Consider the following 24139-nt stretch of genomic DNA (forward strand, 5'->3'; position numbering starts at 1 on the left):
AATTTTAAATTGGACAAACCCCTAAAAGCTTTTCTGTTCGGTTGATCATCTATGCTTTGGCCAAAATATGAGGGAGTCACCAATTCGACGCCTACATCTAGTTGAGCATTTAATGATTTGATTTTGGGGATGATACCATAAATCCCTATATTTGGGACTCTACTGTAGATCTCATTTCGAGTTTAATATTGTTTTCCTCCTTCCTCCCGTTCACCCTCCTGCGTTTCTCACTCTCTCTCGTGCCTTACTCTATTATTATAATTTTGTGTCTCTATTCATGCTTGCCTAGGGTATGATATTTTCTTTGTAATTTGGATGATTTGTGATAGATTAGGTTCATTTGTGCTTGATTTATGATATAATTGTGATTTGTGATAGATTTGTGATAGTTCGGTTTCCACCACTTGGCAATGATCTCTAATCGATTAGCATATATTTTCCATGCTGCTATAATTTCCATTAAATGATTCTTTTCCCTTTATTGTGAGTTATATGTTCTTGAGTTACATTTTTTCCCTCTACCTCCATTAAATGTAACATATATGTTCTTGAGTTATATTAGAATCACCTTTGTCATCTATCATTTCTTGGATAAGCATTTTGGTAGGTTCAGGGAACACTTAACGTGTCATGACCAAGTTATGCTCTTTCATTGTTTGCATTTTTTTTTTAGTATATGTTGTTGATAATTGTTGCATTATTCTTGTTTCATGTGATTGCTCTGCAGCTCTGGAGGGTGTGATTTGGTCACTCTATTGTATTGGTCTTTAATTTGTTGTTGGAACAAATATTTTGTAGCTTGTGGTATTGATATGCACGAACTGTCATTGAAGTTGTATTTATAATGTAACAAGGTTGTAATGACGGTTGAATTGAATATTAGGAGTGTAAAATCAGCAAGTATTGTGAAAGGGGCTTGTTGATCTCTATGGCAAGGTAACCCAGATTACCATTTTCATTATGAAAAGGTTTCACAAAGGCAACTAGAAGTTGTAGTCATCGAGCTTGTGCTCCTTTCCATTTGTCTGACATTTGACCATTCTAAGCCCCCATATTATAGATTTATTATATTTTTATCTTGTTTTCTCCAATGAGGTGAGTTGGCATCTCCTAAAAATGAACTAATTATTCTCCCTCTATTGTTATGCTTTCCTCTTGAGTTATATGTTTTTAAGTTATACTATTAACTGATTCTTTTTTCTCTATTGTTATGCTTTTCTCTTGATATTTTTATATGTTCTTGAGTTATATCAATAACTGTTGAAGTTCTTGGGGTGATTTGGTAGCCCTTTCTTCTTGATTCTTTTTCCTTTGTTGTGATGCTTTTTTGTTGCTATGTTAACTAGTTTTGCTAGGATATAATTTGTTTAACTATATTCTTTAGTTATACCATTAATCGTTGAAGTTCTTAGGGTGAATTGACAGCTTCTTGTGCTTGACTCTTTTCCCTTTGTTGTGATGCTTTTCTGTTTCTATGATAACTTGCTTTGTTAGGGTATAGTTTGTGACAATATGTTCGTGAGTTATACCATTAACTGTTGATTGCTTTGGGTGAGTTGGTAGCCCCTTGTGTTCGATTTTTTTCCCTCTATTGTTATGGTTTTCTCTTATTGTGATCAATGACTTTGCTAGAGTTACATGAGATTACGATGATTGTTGTAAACAACTGATTTTTATTGTGAAATTAGACTTCATTAGGGATAGGATAAATGAGCACAAACACCATGACAGGGTAACCTGGATGGCCATTATTGGTGTGAACTTCATATAGAGGCAACCGTGACTTGTAGCCACGGCATTTGTGCCCCTTCCTCTACATCACCACTACCAATTATAAGCCTCCCCGAGTCCAGATTTATGAGCTGATGCTCTATGTCTTTTTATCCATGAATTGATTTTGAACATTGAAGCTAATTTTACATGTCTAAATTATTTCATAAAAGTATATAAATATGTTCTTCATGAATTTCTCAAATCAAAACACTAAAATTGACCACCTATTATTGAGTCAAACTCAACATAGTCCAGTGTAGATAGAAGACTTTTCACCCCAACCCCAAGTTGAGGTTCTTACCACTAAGAAATCATAAAGGGGTGCCAACTTCATTTAAGAGAAAGATAAACTGCTTGTTTTGGCGTGATTAAATATTAGTTTAGATGCAATACAAGAGACCAATAAAAAACATTCCCAACTTTGGGAGAAAATTCTCTGATATTTCAATGTATAAGTAAAGTACAATTGAGCATACAATTGGGTCCGCATCGATGGCTGACGATTCAAAAAGTGATCAATAAATTATGTGCGAAGCTAGCCCAATTGGAATGGTTAAATCAAAATGGTTTCACAAAGTAAGATAATGTATAGAGTTCTTCTAGCTTTTTATGCTATTGTCTATACATAGTTTTTATGTTTTTGGACTATTAACTACACACTTATTATTTTTTTTTATGTTCGTTTATATTTTACAAGTCTGACAAAGTGAAAATTATGTACTAATCACTTAAGAAGACCCAATTTCCATTTGAGCATTGTTGGCATATGTTGAAAGACCAACCAAAATGGATTAAGTGTTGCTCCAAGGATCAAGCAAAGAGAAGATCTCTAATGTTTCCGACCCAACTCATACATCTTGTGTTCCCAACTAACTAAATGAATTCGAAGGAGAAAATATCGTAGAGAATGGTGTTATTGACTTAGAGAGGCTTGTGTGAAAGAAAATGGCAAAAGTCAAATGAAAGAAGGACTCTAAGTCAACTGAGGACATTGTCGAGATCTCAAGGATGAAATATATGCTTCTTGAGGAGTAACGCCTTCAAGAGAGAGTATTTTCATCTTAAAGAACAAAAACTACATTTTGATTGAGAAAGGGAGGTGCATAGAATATGCCAAGAGGACGAGAGAATAATGTTGAAAATTGATAGGCTTCAATTTGCACGGTTTAAAGTTGAGGAGAAAGTTGAAATGAAGTAATTAGCAAGGGAAGAGCGAATTATGTTGATGGATACCAATGTCTTACCTAAAATACAAGGAGCATATTTCTATCAATGTCAAATGAAAGTTATGGCAAAACTTAATCTAGATAAGCAGTGAATATTTGTGACAATTGATAGGTAAATCTCTTATTTTTGTGATGTTTAAATTTCTGGGATGTTATTGGTCTTTGTGAAATACCAAACTTTTTTTTTTTTTTTTTTTTTGTGTGGTTGGACTTGAGGACATTGTTTGTAATGTTGGATATTTGTATAACACTCACAATCGTTCGAATCAATTGTTTTCAAAGGTTGGAGAATGCATAAAACATAAAAAAAAAAAAAGTACAAATCACATAAATATTAATCACAAAATGAAAGCGTACATAGGAATGAAAAAACCAAATTGACAACATACGTAATACTAGTCATTTTCTATATAATTGTTATTGATGCTTAATTAGATTTGACTAAAGCTAAGAATACGTTAAAGTGTTTCTAGTTTGACGAGGACGTAGAATGAATTTCATAAGTTCACTTGTATGATTAAGCGAGAGTTTAGAAGGACTATCATCAAATTGTTTGTAATCAAAGTCGAATACTTCATTATTTTCTCGCTCATCTTAGATAATCATGTTATGTAGAATTATATATGCTTTCATAATACTCTTTTAGATAAGTGATTTTGAACATTGGAGTTGGTCCATCAATGATTGTAAAACGTTGTTGAAGGATCCCAAGTGAACGTTCTACATTCTTTTTTGTTGATTCTTGTATTGCTGCAAAATATTTCTTCTTATTCCCTCGTGGAGATGAGATCGTCTTTACAAATATTAACGACTTTGAATACATACCATCAGCAAAGTAGTTTGCCATGATATAGTCATTACTATTAATTGAGTAATTGACTGGAGAAGTGCACCCTTGGGCAAGCTCAGATAATATAAAAGATCTCTCTAGCATATTGAGATCATTATAAAAAATGATAAAAAATGGTAATGACTTGGGCAAGCTCAAATAAAAAATCTATCTTGGGCAAGCTCAGATAAAAAATGCATACTATATCTAAAGATCCTATGGTGCCACCAATTTTAATGTAATAGTTGGTTCATGACTGTGATTGGAGTACATAGCTTTCTATGCATCTGGACAAATTTTCACTTCAAGTGCATGCGATTAATGCTTTCTAGCATTCATAGGAATCCACGTTGCTCATTAGCAGAGAGCAATCGAGTAATGTCTTTGGCATTTGGAGATCTCAAATATTTATTAGAAAAAACATGAATGGCTGATTCCACAAATTTTTTTCCATTTTTTTATTGTGGTGCTTTATCCAATCCATATATTTACATCCAGGAAATCGGTACTTACTCCATATCTAGGTATTCTAAATGCAACTATACATGGAAAATAAATTGAGTCTTTCAATATTATCTCTTATTTGAATGAAGTAAGGCTTGTAAGCCTCTATTTCATACTGAATATGAAGAAAAAGAGAACGATTCATATGAAACTTCATTTGAAATATATTAGAGGGATATATTGGTAATTCTGCAAAATAGTTGTGAAAAAGCCATTTGCACCCTTGTATATGATCATGCCTAATATACTTACAACGTTGATGCCACCACGAGTAGATGTTGATTCTCTATCTTTATTAAGAACTATCTCTAACTCATAATAAGAAATTAAGTGAAGAAGCAATTTGCAAAAACAAAAAGAGCCATAAAATAAAAAGAGCGAAGTGAAGAATAAGGCCTCAATAAAATTCTTCTCTTGATCTCAAATGAAACTTAGGTTACTATGAATATTAAGAAAGAGCAAGTACTCTCATTTATATGCAAAATAATATAATTAGAAAAAGAACATTGCTACACATAAGCCTATATATCACACATCACATATTTTTTTATTTCTTTTTATTTTTTCCAAATTAACCATTGGAGATGGAAAATTTTTAAAATATGACAGTTGGAATCATTAAAAAAATGTCTCCACTAACATGATCTTGATTTTCAATGAAATCTTATCAATTTGAACAATGGTAAAAAAATCATATATCATATTGAAAAATAAATCATATTATTAAAAACGGATAACTTTTGAAAATATTATCGTCTTCAAAAAAAATAATTAGAATTTTTCTTAAAAATATTTGTTAGAAAGCAATAATGTAAAATAAAAGGAAAAAAAGATGAAAAAACAAAATATTTAAAAATGTAAAATGAAATAAATTAAAAAAATAGTAGACAAAAATTATTTTAACAGAATAAACAAAGAATATGGATAAGAAGTTTTAGGCCTATTTGGATTTAGAAATCATTTCAAATCATCTCATCTTGATCTAATTATTATAATTTTTATAAATTTCTAGACAAAATATAATAAATAATTCATTTTTTTTTAAATTTTAAAATAAAAATAATTTTTTAATAATTTTTTATTTAACTTTTAATTTTTATTTCATCTCAACTGAATTAAATTTAAATTAAACTAAATTCAGTCTAAACCTCTATAAAGATAACAGTAAAATAGGAAAATATATTTTTTGCATAAAATTTGGTAAAATATTTTTAGCCCAATGTGAATGATCTGATTAGAGCTGATTCAGATAGCCAGAATAGCTTACTATTATTTATTATTTTATTATTATTTTATAATATTATTCATTAATATTCAATACATTTTTATAGTTTTGATTACTAGTACAAAATTATGTCAACTCACTTCCAAACAAAATCTCAGTTACTGAGCTAACAATTCCTTTCCTCATATATCAGAATTCTCCTCCAATCCTAACGTAAACTCCATGCCAGAGCGAAAATAGGGTTTGTCCCCGCCTGAGTTGCATGAATTCATTTGGCTTCTGTAAACTGGATTTTTATTTTCCCATATAGCTTTAGCTTTTGGACGAATCCCGGGCGTTCTCTTTCGAATCTGCAAAATCTCCAACCCAGAGCCCGACCTGTGAGCCACCCCATATTTATGGTAACTTTTCTTCATCCATAACTGGCGTTCCACTTTTGCAGCTGCCATTTTCATTTTTCATTCAACTCTCTCGATTTTTATTTTTCCCTCTAGTGATGGAGAATTAAATATCTTTTTTTTTTTTTTTTTGACCCAGAATTAAATATCTTCTTGATAAAGTTTTTCAAGTAATTGTTACCGTGGAGATGCCTTTTGAGTTTCTTATTCCAACTGTTTGTGAAAATGCCTCTGTTGTGTCTTTTGTTAAATATTTTATGAAACATTAATTTCTTAAAGGATTTTCCATCCTCTATAATCCATGATATTAAATAATACAAATTAGAAATGTAACTCTCTCCATTGCAGTTTAATGGAGAGTTTCACCTGATAATGAGAGGACCACCCTATCAACTTTCCTCTTTAAGCATCTCCCGATGGCTAGAGGCATAATTATGTTGTAAGGGAGAACCCTTAACCCTCTCACTGCTTAAATAAACTTCTGGCCATCATGAAATCTAGAATTATTTTGTGTCCCACTATAACTCATTAATTAAGTGATATATTTTGTAGATATTTCCTCCTATATACTTCCTGGTCTATGCCTATTTATGGTAATAAAACTCTTATTAATTATAAAAAAAAACTAGTATAAACCCATAAAAATATGGGCGTGTGGGGCATCAGGTTATAATAAAACTCTTACATCTTTCGCATGCCTAGATATTTATATGTTAAAGTAACAGGGTAGATTTATATGTTGGACATTCTACCATAATTTTTGAAAGAACCACTATCAACAGACTACATCGCATGCCTGTGTTTGGAAGAAGAGTGGGAAATTTGGTTTGATTGAAAGTTAGAGGGTCGTTTGAGTCGTCTTCCTGTTGTATCCATTTTTACATTCGCGATTAAGTTTTCTGCTATGAGATGCAGTAACTTGAATGAATTGATTTTCCTTATCAATTCCAAAATCTCTTTATATTCTTTTATGCAAAATTTGAACGGTGGTGGGTTCCCAGGCAGTGTTCATCGGAAGTGAGGACCAAGGAATTTTCCCTTTTCACTATTTTTCTTGGTTTAAGTTGAGAAAGTTAGAAACTCATTTGGCTGATTAAACTTGATAGAGATATCTTGGTCATCATTTTTATCTCTATCAAGTTTGATTTTGGATAAGTTTGTTAAAAATTTTCCACAGTTATGCAAGATATCCAGCATCCTTGGGCATTCTTGCTAGGAGTTTTACAGTAATGTTTCCACAATTTGGCTGTATCTCATCACCCCACTTTATTTTTTTATTTTTTTATTTTCTCTCCCTGTCAAAGTTTATGAATTGTGGAAGACAGAATGGGACTTTCATCGGCTGATACTGCCACTGAAGCCATACAACTTTGCATATTTGATTTAAGACGGGGACAACAAGAAGGACAGGAGCTAGACAAGATATTGTTTTTCTTTCCTGCTGATTTTCCCTTTTCAAGACAGCTTTCCGTAATAGGGCTAAGTGAAGGACTTATCACGTTTACAAGGTTAGTACTTGTGTGTATGCTATGTCCTTTAACCGCCCTTTATGGAACCTTTGCTTTACTTCTGATGAAAGAAGCTTGGGTTAAAGATACTGCCGGTTTTTTAATTGTTTACTTTTGCATTCATAATACCATGGCAATTTACTGGCCCACTTTGGGGTTTTTTCAATGAAGAGGTAACAGAAAAAATTATTGGTTTATAATGACAAGAGACATTCTTACAAAAGCATGGTTTGCTCATATATAGGGCTTAAAATCCTATTACAAACAAAGTAAAATAATATGGCCTTTTGTCACGTCCTAACATTATCAATACGTTTGCATTTTCTATTTTTAGCATTAACTTAATGGTACAACATTTCTTTTTTATACAGAATCTTTTCTCCAGAGGTTGCTTGTGAGGTCATAGAAGCAGATAGGCACACTCATGTATTTTATGAGGCAGAACCAGATATCTGGATGGTTATGGTAAGTTACCTCGCTTGTATTGTATTTTTTCATAGTATTTCTATATTATATCTACTGAATACTTTGATGAAGCAGTTGCTATTATCATTGATAATAATGTGAATTTTAATTTTTTTTTGATAGGTAAAATTTTTTTTATTGATCCACGTAAATAGGCAATTTATTCATTTGCAGGTCTGGCATAGTGTTCCCTGCCTCCGTTTATTTGAATAATCTACATCTCAGACTGTAGACTGGTCCTTCTCATCACATAATCAATTTAAACCTTCATCCTTTTATATCTCTGTTTCCGTTTTATTCTTCTTGCTTTGCTTACGGTTTTGCACTCAAATCCAAGCCTTGGAAACACATATTGAGTATAATTTGATGGCATATGGTATATTAGGGTTCGACCACTTGTTAAGGAAAATAGGGCTTGAGTTTTTTTTGGAGATTTCCATTGTCAATGTGTTGACGACACTTTCCTCTATTCCATGTATGTGGATTTGGCTTTATAGCATGAAAGCTTTCCCTCTATTCTTGTGCCTTGGGGAAATGAATCACATTATGTGGTAGACTCACTTATCTAACTCACTCACTAGGTGACAGGGTAAATGAAAGAAAAAAACAAGGTATGGTCTGTGCATCCATTGACTCTAATTTCCAGTTTTGGATCATAAAGGGGTGTAGAAAGGATAGGAACAAATGAAATCTCAGCCAATGCTTGCCAGAGAAGGTGATTGTGTGCGAATAACATTTAGTGCTCAGTATATCACATTCTATAATCCTTTCTGGAGTTTCCTTCATCAGAAGTTATTCATCAAATAAGATAGGTGATGTTAATGTTTAAATTTTGGTTACATGAATGTTTGAATGGCATCATTTATAGGTTTTGGTCGCATGATGTTCAAATGTCATCACTTATTTGCTTAGTTCTAAATTATGCTCTGTTTTATTGAAGATAGTGGAGAAAAATGAGTCAGAAGCTATATGGCGGGTTGATGCATTACAAAAAGTTCTCAAAGAAATTCACTCTCTTTTTCTAATGTTTCATGGATCCATAAGAGCATTGCTTGAGAAAGAACCTGCTGGAGGATTAATTCGATCCCATTTGTACCCATTCATCATTGATTATCTAAGAGGTAAATCATCAAGCAATCACATGCCCACAAAATTATCCTAAATCTAAATTTCTTTTGTCTACACTTAAAAATATTTCATTGTAAGTCACTAATTGTCAGCATGTCAAAAGCGGTCTCCATTGGATAATTGCTGCTGCGGTAATGCTGAAGTTGCTGTATCAAATGCTCCCCATTGGATTTGTGCTACCCATCTAATGCTGAAGTTGCCATATCTCATACCTTGTAACTTTTCTCTTTGAGGCAGATTTTCTTTTTGGCAAGAAACTCCTGTTACCATCATTCCGTGACTGTTTAAAGGAGCGTGGAACTGTGCAGATGTTAACTGTAAGTCGGGAGGCTGCAATTGAAGTTCAGGTTTGTCTTTGGAAACAATGTTCATTAGTAATATGGAGTGAAAGTCCTTAGCTTCATCATGATTAAACTAAGTATTTGTGTTTAAATCTTTGAGTGTTATTTTTCTGCATGAATATTGTATTATTATTTTTCTTATTTATGAAGATCTGATTTCTGGTATTCTGTGGTTGTTTACCTTCTGTCATTTAGATGTGTAGTTGGTTTAACTCTTTTTGAGTCAGAACTTATAAAAAAAAAAACTCTTTTTGAGTCAGATTTTTATGCCAGTTTTTTAAACTCTTTTTAAACAATATTTTTACCTGTCTCTGTATGATTTTCATCATATATTTACAAATGGGAGCTTTGTTGGAACAGGGTACTGCTGATTTGCAGTAGTGTTTGTTGTGATCTGTGCTATATAGTTAACTGAAAAATATCTCATCAATGTTTCCTCATGACTAGTGAGCAGTATCGGTGGGTTTTATACTTATCTATTAGATTTTATTTTTGTTTGATCATTAGTGGTGAATGGGCTACTCTTTTGGCTAAAATTTGACTAGAAAATTCACCTTTTCCAGGCTAGCCACTTTTCAAAAGCACCATGTAACAAACTCTCTAAATCTATCTCTATTCAGTTTAAATATTTATTTCCATTCTTCCTTGACAATTTTTTATTCTCATGGCAGCTGGATGGTTTGTTTGAACTAACCATATTAAAAAAACACACATGAATCCAAACATGACAATTTCCAATGAATATATATATATATATATATTTATATTTGATATGTAAAAGTAAGTTTTATTAATAAAAGAGGCATAGCCTGAGTACTAGAGGTATACAAAGAACATGCCAGGTTACAACTAATTACTAGTGAGAGTTACAAGCAAAGTATGGAGATTATCCGTCAAATATTTTGCCGAAGCCCAGGAACACACAGCAGCGATTTGAGCATTTCCCCGGATACCTTTCCAACAGCACATAAGATCCCAAACACTTCTAGGCATGACCCATGTCACCCGTCCTATTAAAAACTTCATACCATAAACAGCGGGCCACTTCACAGTGTAATAAGAGATGATCAACTGATTCCCCATCACACTTACACATATAACACCAATCTGAAATAATGAACCCACGTTTTCTCAAGTTATCCGAGGTAAGAATCTGCCCAATAGATGCTGTCCAGACAAAGAATGCAATTCTGGAAGGTACCTTGCACTTCCAAATAACCTTCCAAGGATAGCTATGACCACTGGATAAACCCAAGAGAGCCGAATAAAAGGATCGCACCGATAATTTTTTATTTCCACTTGGATTCCACGACGGCCTATCCCTCATCTCATTTCCAATCGGTATAGCATATAATGAGTCAAAAAAACCAGAAAACATGTCTAACTCCCAATCTTGAGCCTCTCTTGAAAATCTCACATTCCAATGAACAGCACCATTAGAGTGTATCAATAAATCAGCCACAACAGCCTTGTTATCACATGCAATTTGGTAAAGCATAGGAAACACCTGCTTAAGAGCCATTTTCCTGCACCAAACATCGTGCCAAAATAAAACATTGTTGCCACTGCCAATTGTAACTCTGAAAAATTGAGAAAATCTGTCCCAGCCAGCTCTTATGTTTTTCCACAATCCCACTCCATGTGCCCCCCTGACTTCGTTAGAGCACAAACCCCACCAAAAACTCCCATACTTAGACTCTATCACTTCTCTCCACAAGCCCTCTCCTTCACTATGATACCTCCACAACCATTTCCCCAATAATGCTTTGTTGAAAACCCTTACATTATGCACCCCCAATCCTCCCCATCGAATTGGAGAACAACCTTTATCCCAACCCACAAGATGGATTTTAGCTTCATACCCCATTCCTCCCCAAAGAAAATTATGAAAAGTTTTCTCAATACGAGAAGCCTCACTTGCAGGTATCGGAAATAAGGAAAGAAAATGCGTGGGGAGGTTAGATAATGTACTCTTAATGGGAGTCCATTTATCACCCTTGGACAGATATAATTGTTTCCAATGAATATGTTATTTATTCAACTGAACTATATAAACGTATATAAAAAAAAAAAAGGTACACTGCTCTGAAATGGGCTGTTAATATATAGTACTTGATACACTGCATGCATACTACATCCCCATTTCTGTGAAAATAAGAGTTAACAACAGAACATATAGTACTTGGCAGAAAGACACCAACAGAATGTAACGTGATACCTGTTCCATTTATTTGCTTTTCTCTAATGATAAAGTTTCAGGTAAGAGGGTAATGGGTTCATAATTTTCCAATTCCAGAACTTGAACCTGTATAGAATATGTGCTAATTCAGAGCAGATATAGTAGCAATATAATGCAAGTGACTAGCAAGATATGCAAAAAGTCTTAAATAGTCCAAAGTTCACAGAATGCCAATTGTGCAACACAAAGTTCAAAGGTTGCATTTGGTGAAGCAAATAATGAACTCTTTTTTCTTCCCAACTCCAATGATATGTACACTTGTTTCTTCACCCTTAAAAAATACAACTACTAATAATGGAACCACTTGGCTGAAGCCAGCCAGCCAGCTTTCAGACCAACCTACTTAAAGCCACTCCACTGCTTTCACTGGATTTCTACTTCCGCTTTAAATATTTGAAGTCAAATTCCTTTTCGAAGTCCACAAGATGCGTTACTGTACATGGACCCATCAACATAACAGAAAAAGGAAAAAAGAAAAAAAAAGTATGATTCAAAGATTAATAACCCCACAATGGGCCTAGAGAGAGAGAGGCACCTAGAGAGCTCGGGTTCTGCCAAGGAGAGAGCATAGATGAATGAACTTGAATGAGGAGAGCTTTCAGGAATTAAAACTAGCTTCTGATTTTTCTTAGAGGGTAGAGGTGTGAAGAGAGAAGAAGAAAGCGCGAGAGACACGAAAGAAATAAAAAAAGAGCAAAGAAATGGAATGGCCAGCAAATTTGGGTCAACAGTTTTGGCCTTCGGAAATGACTCTAGCTATTTTAACTGTTCATTTAACTAGTTCATTATATGATGGTTTTCAAGGGAACTGGCTAAAGTATAGCCAAGCAGTGGGTTTGCCGAGCTCACTACGAATGCTCTTATGTATTATTGTTATCGTCATTATTTCAACATCACCGTCAAAACTTCCAATAGTTTTGCAATTTTATTCATCTTCTGGTGATTTGTTTTACTTTAAGTGTTGGCTAAAATTGTCTTTGCATTATATCCTATCTACTGTATAGTAATTGTTCAAGTTAAGCAAGGTGACATCATATTTTGTTCTACCTTCTTCATGCCCATACTAATTTGGTTGTTTGTCATTGAAATGATCCCATGTTCATTTGAAGAATGAGTCATTAAATGGGAATGCTTCCAAGAATTATACTGCTACTTAAAATGCTTTGGATCTCATTCTCTTGTTTAAATATACATTTGTATCTTTCAAAAACAGCACTTTTTTCAGAACAATTATAGGAGTGTAACTGAGTTTCACATATTTATGAGACTGAGCTTTCATTTGCCTGGAAGAATAAAGTAAATTTAGGATCTTTGGACTAAGGGGAAATGACATTAATTGTAGTTGATCTCATGTATGATTGCTTTCTTTCTAGATTAGAATTCACGTATTTTGCTCTTATCTCCAACTGCCAACTATTTTCGTCTTCTTTATTATTGTGTAGCTTTAAGGATCAACATTTTAACTTACCTACTACCTATGAACGGCTGACCAAGATCTTCTCAAAGGAAGAACTTGAACATTTAGGCCCCATTTGGATGTTGAGGTGGTTTTATCTCATCTCATCTTAACATCTAAACACCACTTAAGGCCTTGTTTGGATGTTGAGATGAAATAAGATGAGATGAGATGAGAAATCTGTGTATAATAATGAAATGGGTTTGTGAATAGTAGTGAAATAGTTTGAGTTAAAATGTTTGATGGGGTTTTGGAAAATGTGAGAGAAAAAGTTAAATAAAAATACCTATTTTTTTATTAGTTAAATAAAAATATTATAAAGTTAAAATATTGTTAGAATATAATTTTTTAAAGTTAAACTATTGTTAGAATATAATTTTTGTTTTGGGACTTAAAAAAGTTGAATTGTTTTTTGTTTGGAAGTTTGGAAAAGTTGTAATGATTAGATAATGGGTAGATGAAAAAATTGAAAATTTGAAATTGGAAAGTGTGTATTTTTAGTATTTTCTTTCTTCTTCTTTTTAACTTCATTGGACTCCTATATATTAAACGTGATGGTGAAATGTAAACTGTTTTACTTATTGATTGAGTTCCTTGCAATTTTTTTATTCATCTACTTTTAACGATATCTTGCTTTCAGTCCCTTGTCAGGCTGCTAGAAGGTTCTGCAGGAAACAAACCATGTTACTCGCTGATTTTATTTCAGGACCTGCTAGTTTCCACTACACTTTCTCCCGTACGGATAAATTCTTGTTTGATCTTTATGCTTTTAAATTTATACCATATACCTTAGATTTCCATCCATAAAGTTGACAAGATGCCCAGAACTGATTGGCATTCCTGTTAACAGAATGATGCTAGAGATCTTTGGTGAAATAATTTTGTTTTTCTCTCTAACCTTTATTATTAAATATTTTCCAGGTTGACACCATAAGCTTATTTACATATTCTATTCTAAGGTTGACTCCGCATGCTCTTTCCTCTGGAGTAAGTTCTTGGTCCTATTTACGCAAAGGAAGTACAGCATCTCACGTTGCCACTGGCTCTATATTGACCCACTCAGCTTCTGTTTTAGAACAAGTTTATGGTTCTCAGGATACCTCCCATGGTGTAGATGACAACTATCATGTTGCAAGACCCTTACAGCAAGACAGGTGGTCCAAAGGCAATGATGGTTTTCTTGTGACTGACTTATGGGGTGCCGAGAATGGTAGTTCAACTCCTGCTGCTCCAACCATTTGGCTCCAGCAGACAGAGGAGAGAATGTATCTCAGTGCTTACCAGTATAAGAGTCTTACATTAATCCTTCTCGTTCCTGTTGCCTCTATTCTTAATGGGGACCAAGGTGTTTCTTTGGTGAAGCAGCAAGTTCATGAAAATGTCAGTCCCTTGCTGTTCTAGTGATTACAATTTTGTCTCTTCTGATTGCTTTTATTGCTTGTTTAAACAAATTTTATACCTTAATTATTGGCCTAACTTATTGGAGCCATCACCCTCTCACCAATTCAGTGGTACTCTTCTTAAATATGCCATATTGTTGAATCTTATCTCATTTGTTTAGTCAGAATCTTGTTCCTTTAGATCCTTCTACCTTCTCCTTACTCCTTAGCACTTCATCTCTCTGGATCTTTTTTTAACAGAGCACAGGGTCATACAAACAATCACACATATCCTTTTCCAACTTATTAGGGCTATTACAGGTTGATTGAATATAATACTATTAGTTTTGGCAGATTCCTAGCCGGATTACGCAACTTTGAGAAATATTATACAACTCAAAAGCAACATCCAATGTTATACATCCAATCATCTAATTTATTTTGCTTGCTTACGTTGAATACACAAAAAAGCATGTTTTTAAGCATTTCAATGCAGGTTCAAAGAATGATTCTATAGTACAAGGCAGTGTCAATGTATGATGCCGATCAACTGCATTCAGAATTGATATATTTCTAGATGAGCATGACAAGTAACTCCTGGCGGTGAAGTTAAAAGTTGTCACTTGTTGAGAGTTTTGATTATATTGTTCTTGAATGCATTCATAAGAAATTGGGATTTTTTTTTTTTTTTGCATTGGATTCTTAATAGTTTTGGATTTCATACACATAAACATAGTTTTGGGGGAATGGCTACGTCATGTAAGTAAACATACTTGAGGGAACGATGGAGTTACAGATCACAAAAGAATTGTTGAGAAATGATCCGCGATGGAGAGAGAGAGAGAGAGAGAGAGGTTCTCTTCGTACATCTTGAGAAAATACAATGGTTCAGTGCGATGGAGCTTAGCGGTTGATTTTGTTTGTAATCAGTGGAGTTTAGCTCAGTTGTTTTACTGATTATTAGGAGTTGTTTATGTGAGATGGGGTCGATTAGGAACGTTATCATTGTTCAGAAGTGCTTTGAGTTCAAGAAGGTTAATGAGAGATGGTGGAGAGTTACAGAGAGCAGTTGTCGTGTTGTGAATCATGTCTCCATCGACCAAGCCACTTTGGGGTGGTTGGTGGCCATGGTAAGAGAAGGTGCAGCTCACGGGGGGTCTGTTGAGTTTCACAGGTCACGTCGAAGTGGCTCTCAGGTTCTGGTGATGCAGAGAAAGCATAACTCCCATGGGAGATTTTTTTTTTCTTTCAGAGTTTGGACAACAGAGGCGAAGTGGGCTGTTAGTGATACCGGAAGGGAGGAAAGGAGTAGGTTGGAGGGATTTCAGGGACTTGCTATAGGAGCTAGCTGCAACGGGTTATGCTTCGGGAGGGAAAAACAGAGGCAACATCCCATGGAAGCCTCCTCCTCTGTCGCAGGGGCAGCAGTCCCTATCATATAAAGAGGTCCTATCTCGAGCTCCAAAAATGGCAGAGAAGACAGGCGATCTTTCCTCTTTGATGAAGAGCCTGAATTGCATAGAAGAGGGCAGGAGTGTGTCGGGGCTGAATTTAGAAACTCTACTGCATGCGTTGGTGGTAATGGAAAAGCAGGTGGGAGAGTTGCAGGATAATATGGCTTTAGTAAAACGCTGCGTTGAGGAGGGGGTGAAGAGAGACTTGGGCCCGGGTCAGTTAGAAGGCCTGTCTTTAGACAGGGACATGCAGCCTGATTGCGTGCGGTATGAAGAGCAAGGGCTAACTTTCAAAGACAAGGGCCTAGCGTGTGTTGGGCTTAAAGGGGCCCAGAGGACTGAAAAGGCTAACTTGTTCCATTAATTATGAAGGAAGTGGTGGAAGGGAGAAATTGAAAGGGAGGGGCAATTTAAGTTTACATGCATCCTAAGATTATATCATGGAATGTGCAGGGGCTTAATGAGTGCAATAAACGCCTTCGAATCAAAGCTTTATTGCGGATGTGGAGGGGTGATGTGGTGTGTTTGCAAGAAACAAAATTGCGGAGTATTGATAGAAGCATTGTGCGTAGTTTATGTGGGTGTTCGTATGTGGGTTGGTCTTATCTGGCTTCAGTGGGAGCTTCAGGTGGTGTTTTACTTATGTGGGATAAAAGAGTGATGGAGGTGTTAGAAGAGTGTATTGGTGACTTTTCGGTAGCAACTATGTTTAAAAATGTGGAGGACGGATGGGTATGGGCATTTGTAGGTACTTATGGTCCTAATGTGGACAGGGATAGAAGAAGGTTGTGGGAGGAATTGGCGGGTGTTTATTCCTTATGGGATGTGCCGTGGTGTATGGAGGGTGATTTTAACATTACCCGTTTTCAGAGTGAGTGCTCAGGGCAGTATAGAAATTCTGTGGCCATGGACGAGTTTTCAAAGTTTATTTTTGATTTGAACCTCATGGATCTCCCTCTGGTAGGGGGCGAATACACTTGGTCAAACGGTCTGGTTTGGTCAAAATTGGACAGATTCCTTGTCTCTCCTGAGTGGGAAGCCCACTTTCCAGAAGTATGTTTGAAACGGTTACCTTGAGTTAGCTCTGATCATTTTCCTATTCTTCTAGATTGTGGGGGCATCCACAATGGTCGACGGCACTTCAAATTTGAAAATATGTGGCTTACAACGGATGGGTTTGTTGAGTTGGTGAGGGATTGGTGGTATTCGTACCAGTTCTTGGCCACTCCAAGTTTCATCTTTGCAGGGAAGCTAAAGGCTCTTAAACAAGATTTGAAGAAGTGGAACTTGGAAGTCTTCGGTCACATTGACAATCAGAAGTCAGCCCTATTGGAGGAATTGCAAGTATTAGAGGGACAGGAGTTACAGAGAGATATCTTAGAGAAGGGGTTGTTGAGGAAGGGCATGGTTATGTCAAATTTGGAGAGAGTTTTGATGGCGGAGGAGACCTCTTGGCGCCAAAAATCTAGGGCACTTTGGTTGAAAGAGGGGGATAGGTGCACGAAGTATTTTCATTAAGTGGCAAACTCTCATCGGCGTAGTAATGCTATTGAGGTGTTACATTCAGGTCCTGAGGTACTGACTTCGCCTTCTATTATAGGGAACCATAGTGTGCAATATTATGAGTCCCTTCTCACCGAACCGGTTGATTGGAGGCCGAAACTTGATGGCCTGTCTTTTGAGACTATTGATTCTCAGTGTGTGAGTGTGCTGTAGAGACCTTTTGATGAAGATGAAATTTACAAGGTTATTTCTGGTATGGCAAAGCATAAAGCATTGGGACCAGATGGATTCTCTGTGGGTTTCTTCCAAACTTGTTAGGACATAGTGAAAGGTGATGTTATGTAGGTATTTAGTGAATTTCACTCTTTTCAAAAGTTTGAAAGATCTCTTAATGTGACTTTTATTGCTCTTATTCCTAAGAAACCTGGGGCGTCGATTATTGAGGATTTTCGTCCTATAAGCCTGGTGAGTGGTATTTACAAAATAATCTCGAAAGTGCTAGCAAATCGGTTAAGTCTTGTGATGGAACAATTTTACTCCAAGTCGCAAAATGCATTTATTCGAGGGAGACAAATCCTTGACATAGTGCTCATTGCAAATGAGTGCTTAGACCATAGATTGAGGGAGAGAGACCCAGGTATATTATGTGAACTAGACATGGAAAAGGCTTATGATCATGTGAACTGGGATTTCTTATTATATCTGTTTGGAAGGTGTGGATTTGGTGAGAGGTGGATCTCCTGGATGAGTCATTGTATCTCTACTGCAAGGTTCTCAGTGCTTGTTAACGGCACACGTTGGTTTCTTTAGTTGCTCTCGTGGTTTGCGACAAGGAGATCCATTATCTCCTCTTCTGTTTGTTGTAGTCATGGAGGCTCTTAGTCGGATGGTAAAGGCGGCAGTGGAGGGGGGTCTCTTATTTGGTTATCTGGTGGGTAATGGCACTGGCGACTCCATTATCATTTCACATATTTTATTTGCAGATGATACTCTTCTCTTTTGTGATGCGGATACTAGCCAGATTCAAACTCTACGGGCACTCTTACGTTGTTTTGAAGCAGTGTTGGGACTCAAGATGAATCTTGGGAAGCCTGAGATGGTTCCAGTGGGTGCGGTCTCAAATATTCATAGCTTAGCAAGCACGTTGGAGTGTAAGGTATCCTCTTTGCCAATGAAGTATTTGGGCCTACTGTTGGGTGCAACTTTTAAAGCTAGAGCTATTTGGGATGGGGTGGTGGAGAAGATAGAGAAAAAGGTTGGGTGGTTGGAAACGGATGTATTTATCGAAAGGGGGTCGTCTCACTCTTATTAAGAGTACACTTACTAATCTTCCTACATATTTTTTATCCCTATTTCCTATGCCGGTAGGGGTGGTGAATAGGATCGAGAAGATATTTAGGGCGTTCTTATGGGGGGGGTATGGGGGAGGAGAAGAAATTTCACCTGGTTAAATGGAAGACAGTTTGTGACCCTGTTGTATATGGGGGATTGGGAGTGTGTGATTTGAGAACTTTTAATAAAACCTTATTGGGGAAATGGTTGTGGAGATATCATGCGGAGGGGGAGACTCTGTGGAAAACAATCATCGATGTTAGACATGGGACAGCTTGGGATGGGTGGTGCTCTAATGAAGTGAGAGTGGGGTATGGCGTGGGCTTATGGAAGTTTATAAGAGGGGGGGGGGGGGGGGCGGGGTGGCCATGTTTTGAAAAACATATTTGTTTTGTAGCAAGTGAGGGCAATCACATCAGTTTTTGGCGGGATGTGTGGTGTGGAGATCATGCATTGAAAAGGGTATTTCTGGCCCTTTATAGTATTGCTGTGAATGGAGAGGCTTCTGTGGCAGATATGCGACTCTTCTCGAATGTTTCCCACCAGTGGAATATTCTTTTTAGTAGGAACTTTCATGATTGGGAACTAGCCATTGTTGCAAAGTTTTTCAGCTTACTATACTCCAGGGGGTTGTCTTCGACACAAAGGGATAGATTGAAGTGGAGGGCTAATAATAAGAAATGTATAGTTAAGGAATATTACAAAATCTTGACAACATAAGATCATGCTCCGTTCCCATGGAAAAATATATGGAGGACTTGGGTGCCCTCTAAAGTTGCTTTTCTTGTATGGAATGTGGCTCTTGGGAAGATCTTGACTATGGATAATTTGAGGAAGAGGGGTTGTGTTGTGGTAGATTGGTGTTATATGTGCAAAAAGAATGGAGAAACTGTGGACCATCTTCTATTGCGTTGCGAGGTAGCAAGGGAGTTATGGGAGGAGATCTTTCGAAGGGTGGATGTTTCTTGGGTGATGTCCGCGAGGGTGGTGGATTTGTTGGGATGTTGGGGGAAGCTACAAGGTCGAACTCAAGTGGCTGCAGTGTGGAAGATGATTCCGTTATGTATCATGTGGTGTATTTGGTCAGAAAGGAATGCGCGTTGTTTTGATGATAAGGAACGTACAAGGGAGGAACTGAAGAATTTTTTTCTCCACACTTTACTGCTTTGGTTTTCTGCTATTGTACTAAATGGGGACAACGTTCAAGATTTTTTGTCTTTAATTCAGCTAAGTTAGATTGTATTTAGGTCTTTTTCTGTATACTTCCGGTGTACACGGCTTTGACCTATCTCATTCATATCAATAATATCTATCTCTTACTTATAAAAAAAAAAAAAAAAGAAATGGAAATTGTGAGAAGTGAACATGGAGTTATGCCTCTTGAAGCCGTCGACTGTTTTGACTTGGAACCCAAATACCCATTGTTGATTGAAAAAATACTCCGCCAAATGACTGATGTACTTTTGTTTCTCCTTTATGTTTTTGTTGGTTGTCTTCAAATGAGTGTCCATTTTTAGAAGTTTTTAATTTTCTAAAATAGGTTGTTTCCTCCTAATAATAATTTACTGGAACAACATAGTAGAAGGATAATCCTAGAAAGACAAGACTGAAGTAGTAGTACTTGCTCCTTGCTCCTTGTATTACTGCTACTTTCTTTTGCCTCGTTAGTTATGTGCTTTTCCCAAGGTGTGACAAGTAATATTCAGGTCATTTCTGGCACTCCCGCTTGATGTTGATCATATTGTTTGCTAAATAGACATTGTTTATTTCCTGTGTTTTGCTCATTCATTTGCAGCTTTCTCGCTTTACATTGCACATGAAAGGCAGGGAGGTTTTTTTCTTTTTTTTTTTTTTTTTTTTTTTTTTTGGGGGGGGGGGGGGGGGGGGGGGGGGGTTTTGAGGCAGGGGGTGTTATTAGTTTTGTGTATCGAGTGGCTCCGTATACAATGTTGGGCTCATTATCTATGTGCTTAAAGACTTCGAAAAAATCAGTGATATTGAATCAAGAATGGGAAACATGTCTACTGGCTGAATCCTACACTTCCTTGCTGAATCTGTCAGGCATCACTGAAGATGTTGAAAGTTGAAGAGATACTTTCAAAAGGATGGGGTGGTGAGAATGCTTATCATGTCAGTGGGTATCGTTATCTGCTAGTGGATGGTGACAGAAGTGTATCCAGATCCTCTCCCCCAGGAAAGGTTACAACCCTAACAAAGGTAAAAACATCATAGCATAGTTTAGTTTGGTGATGGCATGCTTGCTTGTTTGTTTGTGTGGAGGCATGAGTTTTTGTCTTTTCCCCCCTTTCCATGTATATATTTTAACTTATTTATTTATTTTTTCTGGGTGGGAAGGACAAAAAATTTACCTGAATCTTTTTCTATTTTATCCTTATCTATATGCAAGATCCAACTGCTCTAATACATCGTATTGCCTTTATATCAAATTAAGTGAAATTATGAATTTGGCACACCTGGGCGAAAACCTCCCTGCTTTTCCTTTTGGACAAACAACTTTGGGCAAACCCAGAATGGGCAGGCACGAGCAATCTGGTGTCCGAGTCAATTGGTCAGACGACGACTGCCAATACCATTCTCCTGTGCTTCCAGACATGCCAAGCTCCACAAATTATCAAAAAGAAAGAATAAATCTAGTAAATTGTAAACTGTGGAGGATGTTGAGTCGGGATCTTCATCTAGAGACACCATTTGTTTACGAGGTCAATTTGGTGGTTTTTCTTTTCAATGATGCTGAGGAACTCAATACTTTCTCGCTTCCAAATTGGATAGTCTCATTTTGCATTTTCAATGGTCTGTGTTTTTTGGAAATTCTACCTGCCTTTGCCTTTTCTCCTGAATAAACTTCCCAAAGAGTTGAGAGTGCTGTCCTTTTCGCTCTTATTGGTTCCACATGCTAACTTTTGCCGAAATCATCGTTATAAAATCATATGATTTCCAGTAGTGTAAGGACGAGTGGTAGCTGCTGGTTTGTTGTCTTTCTAAGCATAGTTAAGGAATTTGGTGGACATGCAGCTGGTTGGGCTTTCAGAGGAAAGATGTGCCTGGGCTGAAAATATGCCTCCTCAAACTTTGTTCCTTGTGAATCACTGAAATTTATTGGAAAAAGATATTGGATACTGTAATTGTAAAAGAATCAAGTCATGATGGTAGCCGACTGGGAGTCTTTGCAACAGCTTTTCCTCTCTTCGGTATGTCCTGGGTGTTTCCCAGCATATTCATGATTTTTCGCTTAGATGGAGATGTGGATGTGGGCCTTGAAGACTTGTTTTTGCCCTTCAGTCTTGTTGGTTGGTCTGGGAGTATTGTAGAAAATCTTTAGTTGGGTGTTGACCTCTTTAATTGAGTCACAAAATATATATAAATATAATGCTTAAGAACAAATGCAACTCATTTTTCAATAACTCTTTGGGTTCTGATTGCTTTGTATCCTCTTTTCCTTTCATTTTATTTTCTTTCCTATCATCAGTATTTTCATAAACATTGGCAACAGGGTATGATTGCAAGATGATCCATAGCATCAGAGTATGATCAAGATGATGATGGTGATGATCATGACTGTAATGATGACTCTGGTTAAACGCCAGATATATTTGAGTTGGCATGATGACCCATGTTTTCTTCACATTGAGGCCTCCAGTGTTGTGCTGAGTGGATTGCCTCGGCTGGCTTGAGGACAAATGCTCCTGGTGGACCCAGTCGTTATCACTATTATTGTTATTCTTATGCTATGCAATTGCAAGATGTTTGAGATTACGCATGAAAAGTTATACCGCGTTGTTGCCAAAGAAGTTTAGCATCAAAATAAATTCTGGATGAAATCCTCAAAAGCCTTGCTGGCTGGGTCCACTACCGTTGTCTGGGGCCTAAATCTTGTGGTCAGTGTATGAACATAGACAGCACAATTAATTGACTGGACTAGACAGATCATTTTGTTCCAATCTTCAAATGCATCTAAAATTATTTATGGACGATTTTTATTCTGGGAGTCTTTCATGTTATTCAAACCTTCAGCTTTGCATATTAAGTTAAATGTTGGTTCTGTTGCCTGCAACTTGACAACATAATTTCTGATAGTGGATGCTGACTTGCCAGTTAAGAAACATCCATTTTTGGTCAGCTGATTACTTTAATCAAGCGATTTAATTGAAGTATTGTTCTATTGCAGGAATCTTTGCTTGTCTTAAGTAAGGTTAGAGAAGAGGTTGATTTGGAAAAAGGTCAAATGGTAGGGGTTAATGCAGGTCTTGAGAAAGATTTGGAAATATGCATTAGAGCTAAAAATAACGCCTGGGTTATTGCTCGGATTACAAAAGGGAAAGAGGTTTATATGGTTCTAGAGAGAGCAAATGACACACTGCTTTATGCCTCTGAGGCAGTCGAGAAGTTCAGCAACAGGTAACCAGTTATTATTTTATGCTTCCCTTTGGGTCAATTGTTTTTAAGTTTACCATATCAATTGAAAAAAGCATGCATATCAGGGCCTGGTTTGGTCCAGGAAAAGTCTCTTGCAACCTATTTTGCTCAACCTAAATTATCTCATGAAGATCAAATTATTAAGTTGCATATTTTTCCACACAAGAAGAACAATCTTCTTGTTGCAGAAAATCCGTAAGTGATAATTTCCATAGCTGCTATTTCTTGGGAGAGTGCATCTTGTGCTAATAAGTTCTCTCTTACTGTCACCGATGAATATGGGACTGGTTACTAGATTATGTAAAATACTACTTTTTAATCTATCAAGATTGTTGGTTGGAATTGATCTTTCGAATCGAGCTTAGATCAAAGCATATGGTAATAATCTATTTGGTTTTCACTTCTGCAGGTATTGCAATGGAGCATTTTCTTTGGATTAGGGTAAAATCCACAAGAAAAAACTAGCAGTGCATGAAGATATTCAGCATTCTGTTATTTATTACCCACCTCTTTCTTCCCTGACTCAGGCGTACTTTTGCTGTAGAATTCTCTGAGGTCGAAGAAGTCTTTAGAAAAGAAAAACAGTCAGTTGCATGTATATCCTGATATATTTGTGCAATTTGCACCCCGTTTCTCTCTTCCTTTTTTTTAAAAGGAAAAAAAATGTCTGCAGTGTTACGATTAAAGATTTTTAAGAATAACATGTGGGTTGTAGATGAGTCACAGGTTGAGAACATACACTACCAACTTTATTACAGTATTGTCCCTCACCTCTCCTGATGAATAGATCCAACATTTTAAGATTAAGGTTGTCATCAACTGCGAATTGAATACAAAATCACCCACTTTGATATACACAACACCAACAGCTAGTGCACATCTGTGTGTGACACAGTCTCACCGGGTTGCAAGGTTGCTACTCATCAAGTAAGATAAAGTTCGAAG

General features: G+C 36.3%; 1 protein-coding gene across 7 annotated transcripts; it reads left to right on the forward strand.

The window, feature by feature from the left end:
- The first annotated feature begins 5680 nt into the window (after window positions 1-5680).
- Window positions 5681-23964, forward strand: LOC122313934 (vacuolar fusion protein CCZ1 homolog B-like). Of its 7 annotated transcripts, none has more exons than XR_006243542.1 (12): window positions 5681-5958; window positions 6304-6394; window positions 7281-7463; window positions 7835-7928; window positions 8869-9049; window positions 9149-9187; window positions 9294-9403; window positions 13733-13828; window positions 14014-14472; window positions 20822-20977; window positions 22272-22656; window positions 22947-22991. XR_006243542.1 is itself a non-coding variant. In XM_043129265.1 (12 exons), exons 2-12 carry the CDS (start codon window positions 6372-6374, stop codon window positions 23632-23634), a joined length of 1602 nt encoding a protein of 533 aa, XP_042985199.1. In that variant the 5' UTR covers window positions 5684-5958; window positions 6304-6371; the 3' UTR covers window positions 23635-23964. The 7 variants fall into 7 exon arrangements, 6 of the variants coding, with proteins under 6 accessions (XP_042985199.1, XP_042985201.1, XP_042985203.1 ...); XM_043129265.1 differs by lacking the exon at window positions 22272-22656 and adding an exon at window positions 23604-23964 and having other exon boundaries at window positions 5684-5958; window positions 22947-23176; XM_043129267.1 differs by lacking the exons at window positions 6304-6394; window positions 22272-22656 and adding an exon at window positions 23604-23964 and having other exon boundaries at window positions 5684-5958; window positions 22947-23176.
- Window positions 23965-24139: the final 175 nt, after the last annotated feature.

The sequence above is a fragment of the Carya illinoinensis genome, chromosome 6 (assembly GCF_018687715.1).
Source record: "Carya illinoinensis cultivar Pawnee chromosome 6, C.illinoinensisPawnee_v1, whole genome shotgun sequence".
In the NCBI taxonomy this organism is placed as follows: Eukaryota; Viridiplantae; Streptophyta; class Magnoliopsida; order Fagales; family Juglandaceae; genus Carya; species Carya illinoinensis.

Excerpts from the sequence above, each read along its gene's own strand:
- LOC122313934 (XM_043129265.1), top strand. The coding sequence starts at position 6,372 with ATGGCTAGAGGCATAATTATGTT. Across the intron at positions 9,050-9,148 it reads CATCATTGATTATCTAAGAG|CATGTCAAAAGCGGTCTCCA; the intron begins GTAAATCATCAA and ends ACTAATTGTCAG. Across the intron at positions 9,404-13,732 it reads AGGCTGCAATTGAAGTTCAG|TCCCTTGTCAGGCTGCTAGA; the intron begins GTTTGTCTTTGG and ends TCTTGCTTTCAG.